This window comes from Grampus griseus (assembly GCF_964374135.1).
Source record: "Grampus griseus genome assembly, chromosome: 1".
NCBI classification, from domain to species: domain Eukaryota; kingdom Metazoa; phylum Chordata; class Mammalia; order Artiodactyla; family Delphinidae; genus Grampus; species Grampus griseus.
This window is the reverse complement of record NC_139017.1, coordinates 26798396-26821745: the sequence shown is the minus strand read 5'-3', so window position 1 is coordinate 26821745 and position 23350 is coordinate 26798396. Positions and strand designations below refer to the sequence as shown.

Here is a 23350-nt window from a genome sequence, read left to right as displayed (position 1 = left end):
ATTCTTCAGTTTATTAATATTGTATGTGACATTGATTGATTTTCATATATTGAAGAATCCTTGCATCCCTGGGATAAATCCCACTTGATCATGGTGTATGATCCTTTTGATGTGTTGTTGGATTCTGTTTGCTAGTATTTTGTTCAGGATTTTTGCATCTATATTCATCAGTGATATTGGTCTGTAATTTTCTTTTTTGTAGTATCTTTCTCTGGTTTTGGTATCAGGGTGATGGTGACCTCATAGAATGAGTTTGGGAGTATTCCTTCCACTGCAATTTTTTGGAAGAGTTTGAAAAGGATGGGTGTTAGGTCTTCTCTAAATGTTTGATGGAATTCACCTGTGAAGCCATCTTCTCCTGGACTTTTGTTTGTTGGAAGATTTTTAATCACAGTTTCAATTTCATTACTTGTGATTGGTCTGTTCATATTTTCTGTTTCTTCGTGGTTCAGTCTTGGAAGGTTATACCTTTCTAAGAATTTGTCCATTTCTTCCAGGGTGTCCATTTTATTAGCATAGAGTTGCTTGTAGTAGTCTCTTAGGATGCTTTGTATTTCTGCAATGTCTGTTGTAACTTCTCATTTTTCATTTCTAATTTTATTGTTCTGAGTCCTCTCCCGCTTTTTCTTGATGAGTCTGTCTAATGGTTTATCAATTTTGTTTATCTTCTCAAAGAACCAGCTTTTAGTTTTATTGATCTTTGCTATTGTTTTCTTTGTTTCTATTTCATTTATTTCTGCTCTGATCTTTATGATTTCTTTCCTTCTGCTAACCTTGGGTTTTGTTTGTTCTTCTTTCTCTAGTTCCTGTAGGTGTAAGGTTAGATTGTTTACTTGAGATTGTTCTTGTTTCTTGAGGTAGGCTTGTATAGCTATAAACTTCCCTCTTAGAACTGCTTTTGCTGCATCCCATAAGTTTTGGATCATCGTGTTTTCATTGTCCGTCTCTAGGTATTTTTTGATTTCCTCTTTGATTTCTTCAGTGATCTCTTGGTTATTTAGTAACGTATTGTTTAGCCTCCATGTGTTTGTGTTTTTTATGTTTTTTTTCCCTGTAATTGATTTCTATTCTCATAGTGTTGTGGTCAGAAAAGGTGCTTGATATGATTTCCATTTTCGTAAATTTACTGAGGCTTGATTTGTGACCCAAGATGTGATCTATCCTGGAGAATATTCCATGTGAACTTGAGAAGAAACTGTAATATGCTGTTTTTGGATGGAATGTCCTATAAATATCAATTAAATCTATCTGGTCTATTATGTCATTTAAAGCCTCTGTTTCCTTATTTATTTTCATTTTGGATGATCTGTCCATTGGTGTAAGTGAGTTGTTAAAGTCCCGCACTATTATTGTGTTACTGTCGATTTCCTGTTTTATAGCTGTTAGCAGTTGCCTATGTATTGAGGTGCTCCTATGTTGGGTGCATATATATTTATAATTGTTATATCTTCTTCTTGGATTGATCCCTTGATTATTATGTAGTATCCTTCCTTGTTTCTTATAACATTCTTTATTTTAAAGTCTATTTTATCTGATATGAGTATAGCTACTCCAGCTTTCTTTTGATTTCCATTTGCATGGAATATTTTTTTCCATCCTCACTTTCAGTATGTATGTGTCCCTAGGTCTGAAGTGGGTCTCTTGTACATAGAATATATATGGGTCTTGTTTTTGTATCCATTCAGCAAGCCTGTGTCTTTTGGTTGGAGCATTTAATCCATTCATGTTTAAGGTAATTATCAGTATGTATGTTCCTATGACCATTTTCTTAATTGTTTTGGGTTTGTTTTTGTAGATCCTTTTCTTCTCTTGTGTTTCCCACTTAGAGAAGTTCCTTTAGCATTTGTTGTAGAGCTGGTTTGGTGGTGCTGAATTCTCTTAGCTTTTGCTTGTCTATAAAGCTTTTGATTTCTCCCTTGAATCTGAATGAGATCCTTGCTGGGTAGAGTAATCTTGGTTGTAGTTTCTTCCCTTTCATCACTTTAAGTATATCTTGCCACTGCCTTCTGGCTTGTAGAGTTTCTGCTGAGAAATCAGCTGTTAACCTTATGGGGTTCCCTTGTATGTTATTTGTCGTTTTTCCCTTGCTGTTTTCAATAATTTTTCTTTGTCTTTAATTTTTGTCAGTTTGATTACTATGTGTCTCAGCATGTTTCTCCTTGGGTTTATCCTGTATGGGACTCGCTGCGCTTCCTGGACTTGGGTGGCTATTTCCTTTCCCATGTTAGGGAAGTTTTCGACTATAATCTCTTCAAATATTTTCTCAGGTCCTTTCTCTCTCTCTTCTCCTTCTGGGACCCCTATAATGTGAATGTTGTTGCGTTTAATGTCCCAGATGTCTCTTAAGCTGTCTTCATTTCTTTTCATTCTTTTTTCTTTATTCTGTTCCACAGCAGTGAATTCCACCATTCTGTCTTCCAGGTAACTTATCCGTTCTTCTGCCTCAGTTATTCTGCTATTGATTCCTTCTAGTGTAGTGTTCATTTCAGTTATTGTGTTGTTCATCTCTGTTTGTTTGTTCTTTAATTCTTCTAGGTCTTTGTTAAACATTTCTTGCATCTTCTCGATCTTTGCCTCCATTTTTTTTCCGAGGTCCTGGATCATCTTCACTCTCATTATTCTGAATTCCTTTTCTGGAAGGTTGCCTATCTCCACTTCATTTAGTTGTTTTTCTGGGGTTTTATCTTGTTCCTTCATCTGGTATGTAGCCCTCTGCCTTTCCGTCTTGTCTATCTTTCTTTGAATGTGGTTTTTGTTCCACATGCTGCAGGACTGTAGTTCTTCTTGCTTCTGCTCTCTGCCCTCTGGTGGATGAGGCTATCTAATAGGCTTGTGCAAGCTTCCTGATGGGAGGGACTTGTGGTGGGTAGAGCTGCATGTTGCTCTGGTGGGCAGAGCTCAGTAAAACTTTAATCCACTTGACTGTTGATGGGTGGGACTTGGTTCCCTCCCTGTTGGGTGTTTGGCCTAAGGCAATCCAACACTGGAGCCTACCTGGGCTCTTTGGTGGGGCTAATGATAAACTCTGGGAGGGCTCATGCCAAGGATTACTTCCCAGAACTTCTGCTGCCAGTGTTCTTGTCCCCATGGGGAGCCACAGCCACCCCCTGCCTCTGCAGAAGAGCCTCCACCACTAGCAGGTAGGTCTGGTTCAGTCTCCCCTGGGGTCACTGCTCCTTCCCCTCGGTCCTGATGTGCACACTACTTTGTGTGTGTCCTCCAAAAATGGAGTCTCTGTTTCCCCCAGTCCTGTTGAAGTCCTGCAATCAATTCCCACTAGGCTTCAAAGTCTGATTCTCTAGGAATTCCTCCTCCCATTGCCAGACCCCCAGGTTGGGAAGCTTGATGTGGGGCTCAGAACCTTCACTCCAGTGGGTGGACTTCTGTGGTATAAGTGTTCTCCAGTCTGTGAGTCACCCACCCAGCCATTATGGGATTTGATTTTACTGTGATTGCGCCCCTCCTACCATCTCATTGTGGCTTCTCCTTTGGTTTTGGTTGTGGGGTATCTTCTCTGGTGAGTTCCAGTGTCTTCCTGTCGATGATTGTCCAGCAGCTAGTTGTGATTCTGGTGTTCTCACAAGAGGGAGTGAGAACACATCCTTCTACTCCACCATCTTGGTTCCTCTAGTCCCTATTGTTTAGTGGAATTTATGATGACTAATCCATGTGACCTCTTATATTGTGGAAATTAGTCATCATAATTTTTTATTTGACTCTTTAATTAAATGTTTTTAAATTTACTTAGGTTATACTTTTATATTTTAGATATATGGCATATATATTATGATCCCAGTTTTCTAAAATTATTTCAGTTTATAAAGCTATCTAACTCTTGATGGCAATCTGTCTGTATGTTTAAAATGATGTCAAAACATTTATATGCACTGGGAAACCAAAAAAAAAAAAGAAAGAAAGAAAAGAAAATCATCAATCCACAAAGGTAGACACAAAGAAAAGAAAGAAACAGAGAACTACAAAAACAAGCAGAAAACAATCAACACAATGGCAATAAGTAAATATCTGTCAATAATCACTTTAAATGTAAATGGACTAAATGCTCCAATTAAAGGACATAGGGTGGCTGAGAGGATAAAAAGATAAGACCCATCTATATGCTGCCTACAAGAGGTTCATTTTAGGCCTCAAGACACACTCAGACTGAAAGTGAAGGGATGGAAAAAGATATTCCACACAAATGGAAATGAAAAGAAAGCTGGGGTAGCAGTACTCATATCAGACAAACTATACTTTAAAACAAAGACTGTAACAAAAGACAAAGGACATTACATAATAATAGAGGGGTCAATCCAAGAAAAAGATGTAACATTCATAGATATTTATGCACCCAAATAGGAGTACCTAAATACATACAGCAAATATTAACAGACATAAAGGGAGAAATTGACAATAGTATAATAATTGTAGAGGACTTTAGCACCCCTCTTACACCCATGAACAGATCATTCAGACAGAAAATCAAAAAGGAAATATTAGCCTTAAATGACACACTAGACCAGACAAACTTAATAGATCTATACAGAACATTCCATCAAAAAACTACAGAATACACATTCTTTCCAAGTGCACATGGAACATTCTCCAGGATAGACTATGTATTAAGCAATAAGACAAGTCTCAATAAATTTAAGAAGACTGAAATCATATCAAGCATCTTTTCTGACCACAATTGTATGAAACCAGAAATCAATTACAAGAAGAAAACTGGAAAAAACACAAGCATGTGGAAACTAAACATAATACTAAACAACCAATGGGTCAATGAAGAAATAGAAGAAGAAAGTTTAAAATACCTTGAGACAAATAAAAATGGAGACACAATTTTCCAAAATCTATGGGATGCAGCAAAAGCTGTAGTAAGAGGAAAGTTCATAGTGATAAATGCCTATAAGACACAAGAAAAATCCCTAATATAATCTAACTTTACACGAAGTGAAACTAGAAAGAAGAAGAAACAAAGGCCAAAATTAGTAGAAGGAAGGAAATAATAAAGATCAGAGTGGAATTAAACAAAGACTTAAAGAAAAACAGAAAAGATCAATGAAACTAAGAGCTGCTTCTTTGAAAAAGGTAAACAAAATTAATAAAACTTTAGTCAGACTCACAGAGAAAAAAAAGAGAGCAGGCCCAAATAAATAAAACCAAATGTAAGGGAAGATACAGCCAACACCACAGAAATACAAAGAATCATAAAAGTCTACTACAAATGATTACATACAAACAAAATTAGACAACTTAGAAGAAACAGATAAATTCTTAGAAATATACAATCTCTGTATCAGGAAGAAACAGAAAATCTGAACAGACAAATTACTAGTAATAAAATTAAATAATGATTTCAAAATTAAAAGTTTTTTTTAATAATTAAAAAAAAATAAATCAGTAATCAAAAACTTTCAAAAAACAAAAGCCTGGGTTCAGATGACTTCACAGATAAATTCTACCAATCATGTAAAGAAGAGTTACTATCTATCCTTCTCAAATTATTCCAAAAAATATTGAAAAGGAAGGAACACTTCCAAACTCATTTTACAAGGCCAGCATACCATGATACCAAAATCAGACAGAGACAATCCAAAATAAATAAATAAATACAGCCAATATCCCTGATGAACATAGATGCAAAAATCCCTGACAAAATATTTGCAAACCAAGTTCAACAATATAGTAAAAGGATCATATACCATGATCAAGTGTGTTTTGCTCCAGGTATGTAAGAATGGTTCAGTATTCACAAATCAATTAATGTGATACACCATATTAATAAAATGAAAGAGAAAAGTCATGTTCTCATCTCGATAGATGCCCAAAAAGCATCTGACAAAACTTCAACACCATTTATAATAAAACTCTCAACAAAGTGTGTACAAATCGTAGGATCATCTCTATAGGTGATTTGACAAAATTCAACATCCATTTATAATAAAAGCTCTCAACAAAATGCTATAGAGGGAACACACCTCAACATAATAAAGGCTATATATGACAAATCCACAGCTAACATCATACTCAATTGTGAAAGCTGAAAGCTTTTCCTTTAAGATCAAGAATAAGACAAGAATGCCCACTCTCACCACTTTCATTCAACATAGTGTTAGTAGTCCTAGCTATAACAAGCAGACAACAAAAAGAATGAAAGTCATCCTAATTGGGGAAAAGAAGTAAAACTGTCACTATTTGCAGGTGGCATGATACTATATATGGAAAACTGTAAAGTCTCCACCAAAAACTCTATTAGAACTAATAAATGCATTCAGTAAATTTGCAGGATACAAAATCAATATAAAGAAATCTGTTGCTTTTCTATACACTAATAATGAACTGTCAGAAAGAGAAAGCAAGATGGACTTCTCTGGTGATCCATGGGTAAGACTCCGCACTCCCAATGCAGGGGGCCCAGGTTTGATCCCTGGTCAGGGAACTAGATCCCGCATGCATACCTCAACTAAGAGTTCGAATGCCACAACTGAAGATCCTGCATGCCACAACTAAGACCCAGTGCAGCCTAAATAAATAAATAAATATTAAAAAAAAGAAAAGAAAGAAAGAGAAAGAAAGAAAATAATCCCATTTAAAATTGCATTAAAAAGAATAAAATATCTGGGAATAAAAAACCAAGGGTGCAGGAGACCTATACTCTGAAAACGATAAAACATTGATGAAGGAATTTGAAAATAATATAAAGAAATATAAAGATATTGGATTGGAAGAATGAATATTGTTAAAATGTCCATACTACCCAAAGCAATCTATAGATTCAATCCAATCCTTATCAAAACACCAATGGCATTTTTCACAGACCTAAAACAAGCAATCCTAAAATTTGTGGGTAACTGCAAAAGATCATGAATAGCCAAAGCAATTTTGAGAAAGAAGAACAAAGCTGGAGGTATTACACTCCATGATTTCATACTATACTACAAAGCTATGATAATCAAAACCACATGGCACTGGACAAAAAACAGACAGATAGATCAATGGAACAGAATAGAGAGCTCAGAAATAAACCCATCAACATCACTAATCACCAGGGAAATACAAATCAAAACCATAATGAAATATCACCTCATAGCTCTCAGAATGACTACAGGCATACCTCGGAGATATTGCAGGTTTAGTCTTAATCTACAACAGAGAAGGCAAGAATACACAATGGGGAAGAGATAGTCTCTTCAATAAATGGTTTTTGGAAAATTGGATAGCTACCTACAAAAGAATAAAACTAGACCACTTTCTCACACCATATTCCAAAGTAAACTCAGGGCTTCCCTGTTGGTGCAGTGGGTAAGAATCTGCCTGCCAAGGCAGGGGACATGGGTTCAAGCCCTGGTCAGGGAAGATCCCACATGCACAGAGCAACTAAGCCCTTGCACCACACTACTGAGCCTGCGCTCTAGAGCCCACGAGCCACAACTATTGAAGCCCACGTGCCTAGAGCCTTGCTTCACAACAAGAGAAGACACCACAATGAGAAGCCCACGCACCACAACAAAGAGTAGCCCCTGCTCAACACAACTAAAGAAAGCCCGTGTGCAGCAACAAAGACCCAATCAGCCAAAAATAAATAAATAAAAACTCGAAGTGGATTAAATATTAAATGTAAGACCGGAAATCATAAAACTCCTAGAAGAGAACATAGTAGCATGCTCTTTGACATAAGTATTAGCAATATTTTTCTGGATCCTCAGGCAAGGGCAACAAAAGCAAAAATACACAAATGAGACTAAATTAAACTAAAAAGTTTTTGCACAGTGAAAGAAACCATCAACAAAATGTAAAGGCAACCTACTGAATGGGAGAAATTATTTGCAAATGATATGTTTGATAAGGGGTTAATACCCAAATTATATAAAGAATTCATACAACTCAATAGCAAAATAAACTAGCAGTCTGATTAGAAAATGGGCAGACGACCTGAATAGACATTTTTCCAAAGAGGACATACAGATGGCCAATTAAATGCCTCCTTTGATACCTTCAGTACTAACAGGATAGAGCCTAATCTAGTCTTGGACCAAGCAGAGCTAGACTCATTTGTCCCTCTTGCCAGCCCCTACTTTCTCAATTTTGGCTTGCAAAGGGTAGTGCTTGCAATACAGCACCTCTCAGGTCTTTGACCTTACGTTGTCTTTGGAATAATCTTTATAGAAAAGAAAATTCTAGTGATTAACTAGTCCAGGTTACTTGCCCACATGGTTTTCCTTTCCACACCAATTTTTATCCTTTCTTTCATGTGCAGCTGGGCTGTCATAGAGACCAAAGATCTCTACTTTTTATAAGTCTGAGACCTGAAAGGCATTACCAAGCAAACCTTTCTAAGCCATAGTGCATCACAATACCCATTGAGCGATGTAAAAGGATCAAGTCCCACAACTCTGCAGTGAGCCTTTACAACACCAGGAGACAGCTGAAATAACTGCTGTCTTCAGAGGACTGCTTTTAAGAAAAAGGAGGTCTCTACCCACTGCAGTCTAAGCAGGTAACACCAGTTACTGCCTGTACTTCTCTCTTCTCTCACTTATTTGTTGCATTACTAAATAGCTGATTACCTTTTGAATGTTCTAGGGACAGGAGCTCACAATTTAAAGAAACTTTGTGGTAGACCATTTTGTAAAACCAAGAATTCTTTTGGAAACTGAATATTCATACCTTTCCATTTTGAATTATTTGAATAGTTTTAGATCAACATATTTTTCTCAGAAATAGGGTATACCTATATTAAGGTATCTGGCTCTTTATGATACAAGAAAAAAAAGCTTAAAAACTGTTAACCAGATTACTGAGTGGACTGATGGATGGATGGATGGATTCTTTCATTTATTCATTCATTCTGAAGTATGCATTGAGCACTTCCTTTGATGGGGAACACTTTGCAAGACAGTGAGGTAGCCGGACAAGGAAAGTAAAGATAGAGGCCATCAAAACAGCATGGTTTTGGGCTTCCCTGGTGGTGCAGTGGTTGAAAGTCCGCCTGCTGATGCAGGGACATGGGTTCGTGCCCCGGGCCGGGAGGATCCCACATGCCGCGGAGCTGATGGGCCCGTGGGCCATGGCCGCTGGGCCTGCGCGTCCGGAGCCTGTGCTCCGCAACGGGAGAGGCCACAACAGTGAGAGGCCTGCGTACCGCACAAAAAACAAAACAAAACAAAAAAAAAACGTGGTTCCGAGATCCAGGAGCTTACATAATTTTAACTGAGAGGAAAGACACTGTATGAAACTCATGTCTTATTCTTTGAAGAATCTCTAGAATCTTATTCAAGGCCTGGCACAAAATTGCCACTCATTAAACATTTTCTTAAATGATGAATAAATGAGTTCAGAAACCAATGAACCAATGAGAACCAAAATGCGTAATAGAATTAATCCAGGGCTCTGTGAATTCAGGGGCAGGCAACGGACCATTTAGAACTCATAGTGCTAGGAAGAGATTGTAAAGGACCTGAAGAAAGCCCTGAGGAATGGGTGGAATTTAGACTAGAAAAAGAGGAAGGAAAAAGCATTCAGGCAGTAGAATTCATGGTAGGACTTTGGGGGTTGGGTGCAGGGTGTGGAAGGGGAAGAGAGCAAGTGGGTAACTCAACTTCCTGAATTGGGAACACTGGCTTCCTGAGGAAACAGAAGCAATAGGGGACTGTCAAAGTAATTCAGTTACTGAAAACCATTTTCTAAATGTCCTCTTATGACACACATGCTCAAAAGCAGCTGGGAGACATTGCCCTAGCCACAGAGCAATCGGCAGTCAGCGAGGCTGCTGTCATACTCCTAGGCAGGGTGGGTCATATGAATTCTGAGAAAGCCATCCACCCCCATGCCTTCTCTGCACTGTCAGATTACTAGGGCATGGCTTTCCACAGGGGCCCAACTTCCCCCAGTGCAACGAGTACTGATGCCACACCTCCAAGGAAAGGGGACACCCAGGACTCTGGTGTTATAAACTACATTTAGAAAATAAATTGTTGCCATTTGTACACCAGTTTAAATGCCACTCCCTAACTATTCCTCAAATTTTCCAAAAATTACCAGGTAAATAACATCAGAGTCTTGGGACCCTGACTCTAATATCCTGCCTCTGCCCCTTCTTTGGGCAGATTAATTAAATGATAACTTGCTAGTTATCATTTACTTAAGGTTCACAAGCTAATTAACTTACCGGGTAATTGCTGTTGGTTCCACCTGATGTTGTAAGACTTTAACAAATATTAATTTTAACTCTCTTTCCTACCATAAAAAGTAGGTGTCAACATTTAAAATCTTTTTCTAAACCTCAGGAAGCCCATCTCCAAAAGGAGAGCTTCTCACAAGTTTCCTATCAGGGAAAATGTCCTGAAGCAAATGTGACATCCATTCTTAGAGCCTTTTCCTTTAGAATTCTGAAAGAGGCAAGGAGGGATGCAGCCCCTCAACTACCTGAAAGCTAACTTGTCAAAGGATTCTGTTTTAGCAGTTACTGAGCTTTAATTTTACATTGATCGTGCAACTCTATGATTAATATCTGACTTCAACTTCTCTACCACATAAGCAACATGAGAGCAGAACCACATACCTTTTGCTAAATGCTTTTTCCCTAGCGCCTGGTACAATGCCAAGCAAAGGTAGTTGATCAGTAAATGTTTGCTGAGTAAATCAATGAATCAGTGGCACTCGAGGAGAAGGCGGATGGGCTTTGGAGTCAGGCACATCTGGAGCTTTTTGTTTACTGGCTATGTGACCTTAAACATGTAATTTAACATCTTCTACAAATTCAGGATAATAAGAAACAACTCTCAGGACTCTTGTGAGGACTGAATGAAAGAACATATGTAAAATATCTGGTTGTCAGCTGAGGACTAGTTGTTTTTCCATCTCCTTTCTACCAGAATGTGATTGCTCTTTTTCAAAATTATTTTAGCTATTTTATTTCCCTTGCATTTCCAAATAAACTTTAGAACAGGCTTGTCTATATCTACAAAAAAATCCTGCTAATTAGTTCAACCAAACAAATCAGATCAATTTGGGGAGAATTGTCATCGTTACTACGTTGAGTCTTCCAATCCATGAACACAGTGTCTCTCAGGTCTTTGATTTCTTTCATCAGAATTTTGTGCTTTTCAACATACATAGCCTGTAAATGTCTTGTTAGATTTATACATAATGTTTCTTTTTCCTTTTTTTGAGCTATTGTAAATAGTAATGTTTTAAATCTTGGTTTTAATTTTTTACTTAAAGTATAGAAATATAATTTTTTTATGTGTTGACTTTGTATCCTAAGATCTTGTTAAACAGAGTTATTCGTTTAGGAACTTTATCTGTAGATTCCTTGAGATTTTCTACACAATTATGTCATTTACAAATAGGGATAGTTTTCTTTCCTTCCCATCTGTATGCTTTTATTTCATTTTCTTGCCTTATTGCACTGAGTCAGACTTCCAGCAGCATGTTGAGTAGGAGTGCTGAGAGTAACATCCTTGCTTTGTTCCTAATTTCAAGAAGAAATCAGGCTTTCACCATTAAATGTCATGTTAGCTGTAAGTTTTTATGGATGTTCCTTATCAGGTTGAGAAATTTCCTTCATGGCTTGCTAAGAAATATTGCCATAAATAAGCAGAATTTATCAGGATTTTTTTTTTTTTTTTTTTTTTTTTTTTTTTTTTTTTGCAGTACACAGGCCTCTCACTGTTGTGGCCTCTCCCGTTGCAGAGTGCAGGCTCCAGACGCGCAGGCTCAGCGGCCATGGCTCACGGGCCCAGCCGCTCCGCAGTATGTGGGATCTTCCCGGACCGGGGCACAAGCCCGTGTCCCCTGCATTGGCAGGCGGACTCTCAACCACTGCGCCACCAGGGAAGCCCTAGGTTTTTGACTATGTTACTATATTTTATAAAATTTTGATTTGATCCGTAATATATTCTATAATACCAAAAAATTGCTGAGAAAGTTGGCAAAATAAATCTTATATATTTTTTCCCGAAGTCAGCATGTTGAATATTAACTTTGAGGAAGTTTGCTGGAATGTACATCTTTTATTCATTTACCTTAGTTCACCTTCTGAAATTAGCATAATAAAAATTCTATTATTAAATTTTAATGTCTGTGCCCTAGGAGTCTAACCATAGTGATTTAGGGTCCAGCCTTATTAACTGAAAGTGGCTAAAATCCTCATAAGTAAGAGCCATGAAGATGCCCAAACCTTGACTCGCTTCTAGGAATGTATCCTAAGAAATGAATTCAATAGAATCAAACATATAGATGTTCAGCATGACCAAAATGTCCAACATCAGGTTACTGGGTTTCATAAATTATGGCACATTCAGTTATTCAGTAAATATTTATTAAATGTCTACCATGTATCAGTTATTATCTTTGGCCCTAGAGGTACAGCAGTGAACACAACAGACAAAGCTCCCTGCCCTCATGGTGATTACTTTCTAATGGGGAAGGCAGACATAAACAAGATACCTAAGTAAACATACAGTATGGCAGATGGTGATGAGTGTTGTGCAGAAAAATCAAGCATAGAGCATGGATGAGGAGTCCAGGGGTGGAAGTGGAGAGGATACTGTTTGAATAGAGTGATGAGTGGGCCTCACCAAACAACACAAAAGAACACTAAATATTAGAATTAAGAATACTTTGTGGCGATGTGGAAAATTTTTCATGAAATATTGTTAAATGAAAATCCAAAACTATAAAATAGAATGTCTACTGAGTTTTCAAGTTTTAAGTATAAGCCTGAGTATGTATACATAAAATATAAAAAATGAAAATAGTTTTTTATGGGTGGTTTTAATATTATTTTATAGCATTATTTACCCTGAGCATATTGTATTTCAGTTTAAAAAAAGAAAAACGTTTAAGGTTTCCCAAGATTAATATGAGATTGAATGAAAGGTAGGATGAAGGTACAGATGGAACTCGTGTTTGCACTGGAAGAATTTTACTAAGGGCACATCAGAAGGAGAATCCTCTATTAAGGCAACTAAAAAATTATCTATTTTAAAGGAGATAAAAGTTATGTTGTTCATGGTGCCTCTAACAACAGTTGTGCAGTGTTGGCTGTGAGTATAGAAATGATGGCAAGTTTAACATGTGCTCATAAGTGAGTCACATTCAGATTTGGTACGTGACTCTACTTTTTAAGATTAAAATAAAATGCACTGACATATCTTACTGCAAACTACATTTTCTTACGTGTTCAAGAGATGATAGCTAACCACACAAAATGTGATCTGGTACCCTGTACACATGGTAGAGGCATCCTCTAAAGGTGCAGAATGGCAATGTCACCCACCCAGACAAGGTCTCCTGATTATTCTGGAAGCTTAGGCTTAGACTCAAAGAGGGCTATTAATGTGCTCCTCTGAAAGGGTTTCTTTGGCATAGCCAAGTTACAGCCACCCAGGACTGGTGTTCTCTGCGGTGCTGATTCAGAATTTCTAGGCGCTGAGCAATCACTCTATCAGCAAAGGCACACGAGGTGTTTTCTTTGTTAGGAGCACAAATGTCCTAAATATCTTGCATTCTTCTCTCCAGCATGTCACTTCTAGTAAAATGAAATCCCAGCAGTCATGTGTCTGAGTTTAAGGGAGAACTCAATTGTGTTTACTCAGATTTTCTCTGTCATTCTTTCTTCCATCTTTTTTTTTTTTTTTAACTAAGCACACCAGTGCTAAAAGTAAAAACACACTTTGTAATTAACAGGCTCTGTTGGATAGCCAAACTGTTCTGTTATAATCTTGTTTGAAAATTTTCAAGTTGCTTGAAAAACATGGAGGTGAAATAAAGCAGCCAGCTGGCCTGTGGACAGTAAGTTAACAAGTTATAAAAAGAAGAGAGAGAAGCATCACACCCTTTTTTCCAATCCTTTCTCCCTCCTGGTTACTGCTTCTTTTGGGCTGTCCCAGTTTTGTGTTGGCTGATGGTCTGGGTGCGCCACGGTTGTTGTGATATAGCATAGTCGTTAAGATAAATGTTTCTGGAGCCAGAGGATTCTAACCATGGTTCCTCAGAAGTTATTCTACTTCTCAGAATCTCAGTTTTCTCGTCAGTAAAGTAGTGATAAACACTTCACAGGGTTTCTGGGAGTCTAATATGAGTTCATGCATGGTACCTGACACATTATATGTGCTCATAAGTAGAAATGCATATACTGATGCTTTTTAGGTTAGAAAACACTCACACATGCATTTCTGCCTCAATTCTCCAGAAAGATATTGTATTCATCCATATACTCAGTGGGTGCCTGAGTCTGTTCAGGCTGCTATAACAAATGTCAGAGGCTGGGTGACTCGTAAACAGAAGTTTCTTTCTCACAGTTCTGGAGGCTAGAAGTTCAAGGTCAGGGTGCCGGCATGGTCGGGCTCTGGTGAGACCCCTTCCAGGTTGCAGGTTGCCGACTTCTTGTATCGTCACATGGCAGAACGAGGCCCAGGGAGCACTCTGGGGTCTCTTTCATAAGAACACTAGTTCCATTCATGAGGGCTCCACACCCATAATGTAATTACCTCCCAAAGCCTCCCCCTCCAAATACCACCACATTGGAATTAGGGTTTCAACATATGAATTTCAGGGGGACACAAAATTTTAGTCCACTCCTTTGGGGAAATGATTTGCCACAGGTCACATGGGTCTCAGTCCAACATTCTCCTGCTACACCATGTTTATGCAGAGGCCCAACTGTCTTTGCATATACATAGTATATACACATAGTACAAAATTCAGAAGGTACACAGAAGATAAACTGTAGAAAAGTAAGGCTTTCTCCCACCTCTGTCCCCCAGGCACTCAGTTTCCTCCCCATTGTAGACTCTTTCTCAACTGAATACTTAGATGCAGTGGTTTTTCTGTGGCAAGTCCTCTCCAGTAGATAATCAGATGCAATATGAAATTTTAGACTGGAAACATCATATATTACATGTTTAAATCCAGGGCCAGTATAGGAAACAGAAAGTTTGATGTAGATAATGAGGTGCTTACAAAATCATTGGAAAGGTTGGAGGGTTAGGCTCTGGGGAAGGCCTCCAGGAAGCTTCTAGAACACCTTCACAAAACTGACCCATCGTGGAAGCAGCTACCTGTGCCTGATCAGGAAACTGCTTCCAGACAATTGAGTTCAAGAACCTAGTCCCAAAGCCACCTGCACTGCCCCTGCAGCCCCCTCTCCACACTCACGAAGCTGGTGTTTGAACACTAGAACACAGCATTCAGCACTGCCTTCAACACAATTGCCTTCTGACACCCTCAAAGCTGGAGATTGGACAGGGGCATTCTGCTGAAAAAAAAAAAACCACATCGTCATAACCACCTTGCCGGTAGAACAAGTCAAAGCAGCAGGAAACAGCCTCTGTCTCGTTTTCATCTTCCAAATCTCACTCAATTACATCTGAATGGAGGATCCTAATTCACATCCAGAACTCTAGTTGTGAGGGAGTATGGAAGATGCAGTGCTTAGCCCGCAAGCTCATGCAGTAGGAAGGCACCCTAAGAAGGGTGAGAAAGGAGGCTACGTGCCCAACTTGCACAGTACTTTCTATTTTTAAAGAAAAGCATGTCTATATGTATTGGCTTATGCATTTCTCCATTTCTTTTTGTTTGAGTCTATTTCCTTCCCTAAATAGTCTAGCAGAAGCTGTGATGGTCCTATGATGGTCCTTCAAGACAGACTTTGTAGTACTAGATAGCTCATGCCTGGAAATGTATATAAACTTGCAATATGAAACTTCACTCTGATTTCTTTTTCAGAATCCTATCCATCATGACTGCCATCCAGCTACCAGAATTTATTGACCGCCACCCAGGGATCCCACCCAGGTAATGTTCTTCCAAATACAGACGCCTCCAGAGCTGCAGCAAGTTGGACAGACACCTAGGGAATTGGAATTGCTCCCCCTGCTGCTTGCTCCCTGATTAAGAGATAACTGCTGCCAGAGGTTCTAGGGAAGTTTCTTTGGGTTTAGAGAAAGTTGTAAAAAAAAAAAAATCCCACATTCATGGCAGAATCCAAGCAAACAGGCGATTCCAAATTCCCAAAAGATTGGAAGGATGTTGGTTTCTGCTTGGGAAGAGCTTTAGTAAGGAACCCAAGCCCAAATTTCAGAGGGGACCCGTTTACTCTTGGGATAAAACAAACCATTCTCATGCTTTTGCAACATGGGATGCAACCACACAGACGGAAACTGAGTAGTTTCACTCTTTCTCTGAGTTCATCGATGGCCCAAGAATAAAACGTAAATGGGACCAAAGCCTTCTGTTGCATAAAACCCTTGTTTTATTGAACTGAAAGCAGCCTTACACTGCCGGGTCTATTTCTCTTCCTATTCCTTTGGTACAGGACATCTACTTCCTATCTGCCCACAGTGAGAGAATCACAGAGTTCACACAAAAATAACTCTGAACTCTTCTGAAAAGAAGTCATCACACAAACACAAAGATGACTCTGGATGGGACATGGAGTTTAGAGAACAGGGTTTGATTCATGCCTCTGGCATTTATCAGCTGAGTGATATTTAGAAATTCTACTTAACCTCTCTGAGCCTCGGTCTCCTTTTCTGTAATGGGGTGTTAATAATGTTTACCTGGCAAGGTGACTGTGAAAATTAGATGAGATCATCTCTGTAAAGATGCTTTGTAATGCACGAAGCCCAACACTGACAGAAGGGCTGCATCGTCACTGTGACACAGGCTACCTCATTCTCTAGAGGGATCCTCCCCTGTGCATGTTGGATTTTGCCTGCAGGTAAGCTCAGAGCCTGCTCCGGTTACATTCACCCTTCCAGGGGACTGGTTTGCTCTTGTCTGGACTGAACGTGTCACCTCAAAGAACCAAGCTGTCAGGGACTGGTAAATACTGTGCGGTGGAGTCAGACACACCTGGACTCCTACTCCCACCCAGGGAGAAGGAAAGGGCTTTCTACAGCTGACTCAAGAATCTTGTAAGCCAAGTCAATAAAATGGGTCTGAGCAGAGTCCAGGGCGGGGCTCCTGGGCCAGGTCTGGAGGCCAGCCCAGCTTTCCTACCCATTAATCGATTTTGCCTAACACCCAGCCCCGCCTTGGGAGAGGCCGGGCACTGTGCAGCCTCTGGGAATACTGACTGCCACGCCAGGCCATGCATCGCCACTTGGGAGGTACAAATTCTTTTCCAAACAACAGACATTTTGACCTGTTAATCGAGAGCTTTCTCCTGTTTGAGGTGAAGGCCACATGGGGGAACTTGGAAAGTCTACCCAAAGAGGTGGAGGAAAAATGTATCATGCCTTCATTTCTCAAAACTCTCCATGTCTCCACCCAGCCCTCCCTCCAACTGCTGCCTGCTTACACACTTTCCCATTCTCTCCACTCCAAAACCTACCCAGGGAGACTCCCGAGAGACTTGGGGTGGGCGTGTTACCTGGTACTGGTGAGGGGCTTCTCCATTCTCAGACAGCTTGCCCAGACCGCTTCTAGGAGCAGTGCCTGGGCTACTTACCTGGACTCGCGCCAGGGAGGAGCCCAGAGTCAAAACACAGCCTAGTGCAAACAGTATAGCAACTGTGAGATACCAGTGTCATTCTGGAACTCCACCTGGATGCTTAACAAAGTATAACGTGGCCGTAGGGTAATCTTTCCAAGGTAGTGCTTGGAAGCTGGATGGGCGCCTAAGAAAGCTGTATCGCCCACTCCTGTGCACTCAGAAATGTCATTTGTTCTCTATTACAGTGCCAGTTATTCTTCTTATGACCTAATCCCCTGCTGTTATTTACTATTCAGGGATCAGTCATATTATTCCAGACGCAGGGCAGGTCTAGACAGCCTGTGGTTTTTATGAAAATTAGAGCTCCCTGAGGTCCTGTTTGCATAGACAGACAGACCCGCCCTGCTTAGAGCACTTGCCTTTTGCACGAGCTAGACAGCAAGGTCCCCACTGGCCCCCACACACTCCACACTGATCCCAACTCTGTCGAAGTCATGGCTCCTATAATTCCCCTCACCTGGAACCTCTTCCCCATTCTAGTTACTTGCCCAAGCCCTAGACACCCCTCCCTCTTTTGTACCCCACTGACCTTTTATTCAGATCACAATTTCAGCACATAAAGAGCATTATGAGGACAAGTCCTGCTTCCTGGTCACCTTTGTATCTGCAGAACCTAGCAGTGTGCAGAGTACGTTACGTACATTCAATAAATGCTGGTTGGAATGGAGGCATAGTTTAAGTTTCCATTCACCATCTGACACATGTTTGGCAAGCTACTTCATGCAGACCTATGCACTGCTTTCTACTGACTCTTCTTGAATTCTTCTGGCACATACCAAGTGCTCAGAACCTGTGGAGGTCCCAAAAGACCCCACATACCGCAGACTCTAGAGTCATCCTCTCAACAGGGGTCACCTTCCTGTGTTCTGTTTCCTGGAGAATGGCAGCCTTCTTCCCAATGTCTGAAGCCTCGGCCTTGTCTTGGACCCCTCCTTCTTTTTCACTCTCAACACTCTCTCTTAACAGTGATCTCAGTCAGACCTCTCCTCTCATTCACATTTCCACCACAAAGTCCAGAGCTTCCCCACATAGTACATTACTACGATTGTCTCCTGACCAGTCTTTCTACTTCTAGTCAGATTGTCCTCAAATTTGTTTTCCATACGGCCACAGCAAAATCTTTCTAAAATAAAAATTGCGTTTGTCACAAATCTTAAAGATCCTACAAAGATTCCCTATTACCTACCTCGGTGGTTCTCAACCTTTCAGACAAACCCTCCCTTTGTTTATAACAAATATTTTGCAATGTCCCTGATACTCTTCTGAAATAAAATCTGTAAATAACATAATCCAACAACACGTAATTTTAAAATATCAATATAATGCTATAACCATAATCTAAAAGGAAAGTAATTAATTATAAAAGAAGATTTATTTCAAAATGTAAGATCTGGGGCTTCCCTGGTGGCGCAGTGGTTGAGAGTCCGCCTGCTGATGCAGGGGACGCGGGTTCGTGCCCCGGTCCGGGAAGATCCCACATGCCGCGGAGCAGCTGGGCCTGTGAGCCATGGCCGCTGAGTCTGCGCGTCCAGAGCCTGTGCTCCGCAATGGGAGAGGCCACAACAGTGAGAGGCCCGCGTACCGCAAAAAAAAAAAAAAAAAAAGTAAGATCTGGACACCACTAGCCCTCAGCCCCTCCCCCTGACACCACTGTGTTTCAGCTGCACACACCCAGCTCACCTCACGCCTCAGAAGACTCCCCCTCCCTCTCCACCTCATTCACTCATGCTTGCGCTTCCAAACTTCCTCACAACCCAGCCCTCCCAGGCAGGGCTACAGCCCCTCCTCTAGGTTTACAAGCACCTTGTGCTTTGACCTTCACAGTGCTTCTTATATACTTAATTTTAGCCCCTATATACTTAATTATCAGAGTTTCTTTAAACATTGTGAAAGTTTGTAAAAATATCTAAAGTAGAAAAAATAGTATAAGGAACCCCCATTTACCCATTTCCATCTTTCAACAATTATCAACATTTGACCCACTGGTTTTATATATTCTCTTATTTGTTTTTTTCTGATATTGTGAACCTAATACCTGACATGTCAAGTATTTCTTTATGAATCCTGAAAACTAAATCCTGAAAAATGGATGACAAAAGACACTCCTATCAAGAGATTCCAAAGGTTTTATGAGCTTTGTGCCAGGAACCGGGGATAAAGACTGAATGTATTTTTTATGATACCACAGTTGGTTTTCTTCTGTAAAGAACTAATCATAATAATTGCTTTTCTCTCACCCCCTTACTGTTCCCACTAATATATTCATTGCTCATCAAGGAAAGGACTTCCATGGCTATTACCCTGGGCAGCTTGCAAGAGTTCATTATACTGATATGTGAAGATTATCCCCCAGGTGAGACACCCTCCTAAATCTTAATGTTGAAAAATTTCACTAAAGTTAGAATAATAAATGAAAAAAGGGGAATCACAATTTGTAATAATAATAATAACAATTATTATTGTTCAGTGGATGGAAAAATTTGGAAGGAAATGCAGCAATATGTTAACAATGGTTTTTCATGAATGGTGAGATTATTGATATTTGTATTTCATTTTTTATCTTTTTCTATATTTTCCAGATTTTTTGTAATGAACATATATATTAAATCATCAAAGAAATTTAAGAAACACCATGAGTTTAGCATTTTCACTCAGTCAAATAACAATCTTCTTGAGAGTCAGTTTCCTTCTCAATAAAATTACAAATTTGATCTAAATGGTTTCTGCCTTTCTGCAGGTGATTTTAACAAAAAGGGGAAAAAAATAGGTACCTCAATGCTATTTTCTAGTTTTGGGAGGCTGGAAACCACAGCAGTTAATAACAGCAATTTGAGTAACTTATGAAATGTTTGATCTTAGGCAGTTTTCATTCCTTCTGAGTATCAGTGACTTCTCTGTTAAATAAAATAATTGATATAATATTCTAGAACATGGTAAGCACTCAAAATAGGATTGCTATTATTTTGAGTTCATCATCTAGTATACTTTACAAACTTCTTTTCTTCTCTTAATTTCCTTTGATGTCGTCACCTCCTGATTATTCTCCAAGCAAAGAAAAGGGAGCCATGGCAACTATAAAGCAGCACACAGTCTGAACTTAATAGATGACCAATCTGGAAGTAGCTTTAGCTTTTTAAATCCTGATTCAGTTAAATAAATAAGATGTAGCCCAGAGAAGTGACATGTCTTGCCTGAGGTGTAGTTGGTTGGTGTAAAAGCTGGGACGTGAGTTGATCCAATTTTCTGATTGCTGTTCAAGGCTTTTTGTTCTAACTCAAATACATTCTTACATCAAACTCTTGTTAGGGCCATGTTCTTTGCTAGAGGATAAACAAGGAAGGAAACAACAGAACTCCACTGCCAGAAGGCAGTTCCACAGGGCACTCTCCACGTGTGTTCTGTGGACTCTGACCGTTCCCCCAACTCCAGTGCCTCACCCTCCTCCTAACACAGGACACTCGGGCAAAGGGAACCTTGACTCTGACAAGACTTGTGCCTGCCCAAGATTAGTCTTAGGGGGAAAACTTAGTGCAAATGCCAATCAATGACTTTATTAAACTTCTGGTTAAGAATAAGAATAAGGGGGCTTCCCTGGTGACGCAGTGGTTGAGGGTCCGCCTGCCGATGTAGGGGACACGGGTTTGTGCCCCAGTCCGGGAAGATCCCACATGCCGCGGAGCGGCTGGGCCCGTGAGCCATAGCCGCTGAGCCTGCGTGTCCGGAGCCAAGGAGGCACACCACAATCAGGTTTTTACCCAAATATGTAAACATAATGTGTTATGATTAAACAGTGTCAGTCATCACATTTCAGTGTGATTAATTATGGTTATGCAATCAAGTTAGATGACGTCCTACTCAAAATGATTGGATTTAGATATTCTTAAATCTCACCCAACATTTAATATTTTTCACATCTCTAGCAGCTCACCTCATCTACTTTACAGTTTAAAATACACGTTTATTAAAACATTCAGAAACGCTGATAATCAAAAAAAATTTTTTTAATTATCCATCATGTCATTACCCAGAGACAGATAATCATGTATAATCTTCCAGATCTACACAAAATAGAATGAGGTGGCATTTTGAAACACTTTTTCTCCCAGTTTTACTGAGATATAGTTTACATATAACATTGTATTAGTTTAACGTATACAACATAATGATTTTTATATATGTACATATTGCAAAAAGATTACCATAAGTTTATTAATACCCATCACCACATATAGTTACAATTTTTTTCTTGTGATAAGAACTTTTAAGATCTATTTCTCTCAACAACTTTCAAATATAGTATATAACATTGTTGACAATAGTCACCATGCAGTACATTACATTCCCAGAACTTATTTTATATCTGAAATTTTGTACCTTTTGACCATCTTCGCCCATTTCCGCCACCCCCCAAACCTCACCTTTGGCGATCACTATTCTGTTTTCTGTTTTTATGAATTCAGTTTTTTTAGATTCCACATATAAGTGAGAACATACAGTATTTGTATTTCTCTGCCTAACTTATTTCACTTAGCATAATACCCTCAAGGTCCATCCATGTTGTCACAAATGGCAGGCTTTTCTTCTTTTTTTTTTTTTTGCTGTCTTTATTTTTTTTTTAACATCTTTATTGGAGTATAATTGTTTTACAGTCAGTTTCTGCTTTATAACAAAGTGAATCAGCTATACATATACATATATCCCCTTATCTCCTCCCTCTTGCGTCTCCCTCCCACCCTCCCTGTCCCACCCCTCTAGGTGGTCACAAAGCACCAAGCTGCTCTCCCTGCGCTATGCGGCTGCTTCCCACTAGTTATCTATTTTACATTTGGTAGCGTACATATGTCCATGCCACTCTCTCACTTCATCCCAGCTTACCCTTCCCCCTCCCCGTGTCCTGAAGTTCATTCTCTACATCTGCGTCTTTATTCCTGTCCTGCCCCTAGGTTCTTCAGAACCTTTTTTTTTTTTTTTAGATTCCATATATATGTGTTAGCATACAGTATTTGTTTTTCTCTTTCTGACTTACTACACTCTGTATGACAGACTCTAGGTCCATCTGCCTCACTACAAATAACTCAATTTCGTTTCTTTTTATGACTAATATTCCATTGTATATATGTGCCACATCTTCTTTATCCATTCATCTGTCGATGGACACTAGGGTTGCTTCCATGTCCTGGTTATTCTAAATAGTGCTGCAATGAATATTGTGGTACATGACTCTTTTTGAATTATGGTTTTCTTAGGGTATATGCCCAGTAGTGGGGTTGCTTGGTCATAAGGTAGTTCTATTTTTCGTTTTTTAAGGAACCTCCATACTGTTCTCCATAGTGGCTGTATCAATTTACATTCTCGCCAACAGTGCAAGAGGGTTCCCTTTTCTCCACACTCTCTCCAGCATTTATTGTTTGTAGATTTTTTTTTACATCTTTATTGGAGTATAATTGCTTTACAATGGTATGTTATTTTCTGCTTTATAACAAAGTGAATCAGTTATACATATACATATGTTCCCATATCTCTTCCCTCTTGCGTCTCCCTCCCTCCTTGTTTGTAGATTTTTTGATGATGGCCATTCTGACTGGTGAGAGGTGATACCTCATTGTAGTTTTAATTTGCATTTCTCTAATAATAAGTGATGTTGAGCATCTTTTCATGTGTTTGTTAACCATCTGTATATCTTCTTTGGAGAAATGTCTATTTAGGTCTTCTGCCCATTTTTGGATTACGTTGTTTGTTTTTTGGATATTGAGCTGCATGAGCTGCTTGTAAATTTTGGAAATTAATCCTCTGTCAGTTGCTTCAATTGCAAATATTTTCTCGCATTCTGAGGGTCGCCTTTTC

General features: G+C 39.3%; 1 protein-coding gene across 1 annotated transcript in view; it reads left to right on the top strand.

The window, feature by feature from the left end:
* Positions 1-15748: 15748 nt before the first annotated feature.
* Positions 15749-23350, top strand: part of SPMIP3 (sperm microtubule inner protein 3) — a gene marked incomplete at both ends in the record, with an annotated part of 32120 nt that continues 24518 nt past the window's right edge. Inside the window, 3 exon segments of the mRNA XM_082659369.1 lie at positions 15749-15804; positions 19764-19842; positions 19846-19859. Of these exon segments, the coding sequence (XP_082515495.1) occupies positions 15749-15804; positions 19764-19842; positions 19846-19859 (149 nt within the window).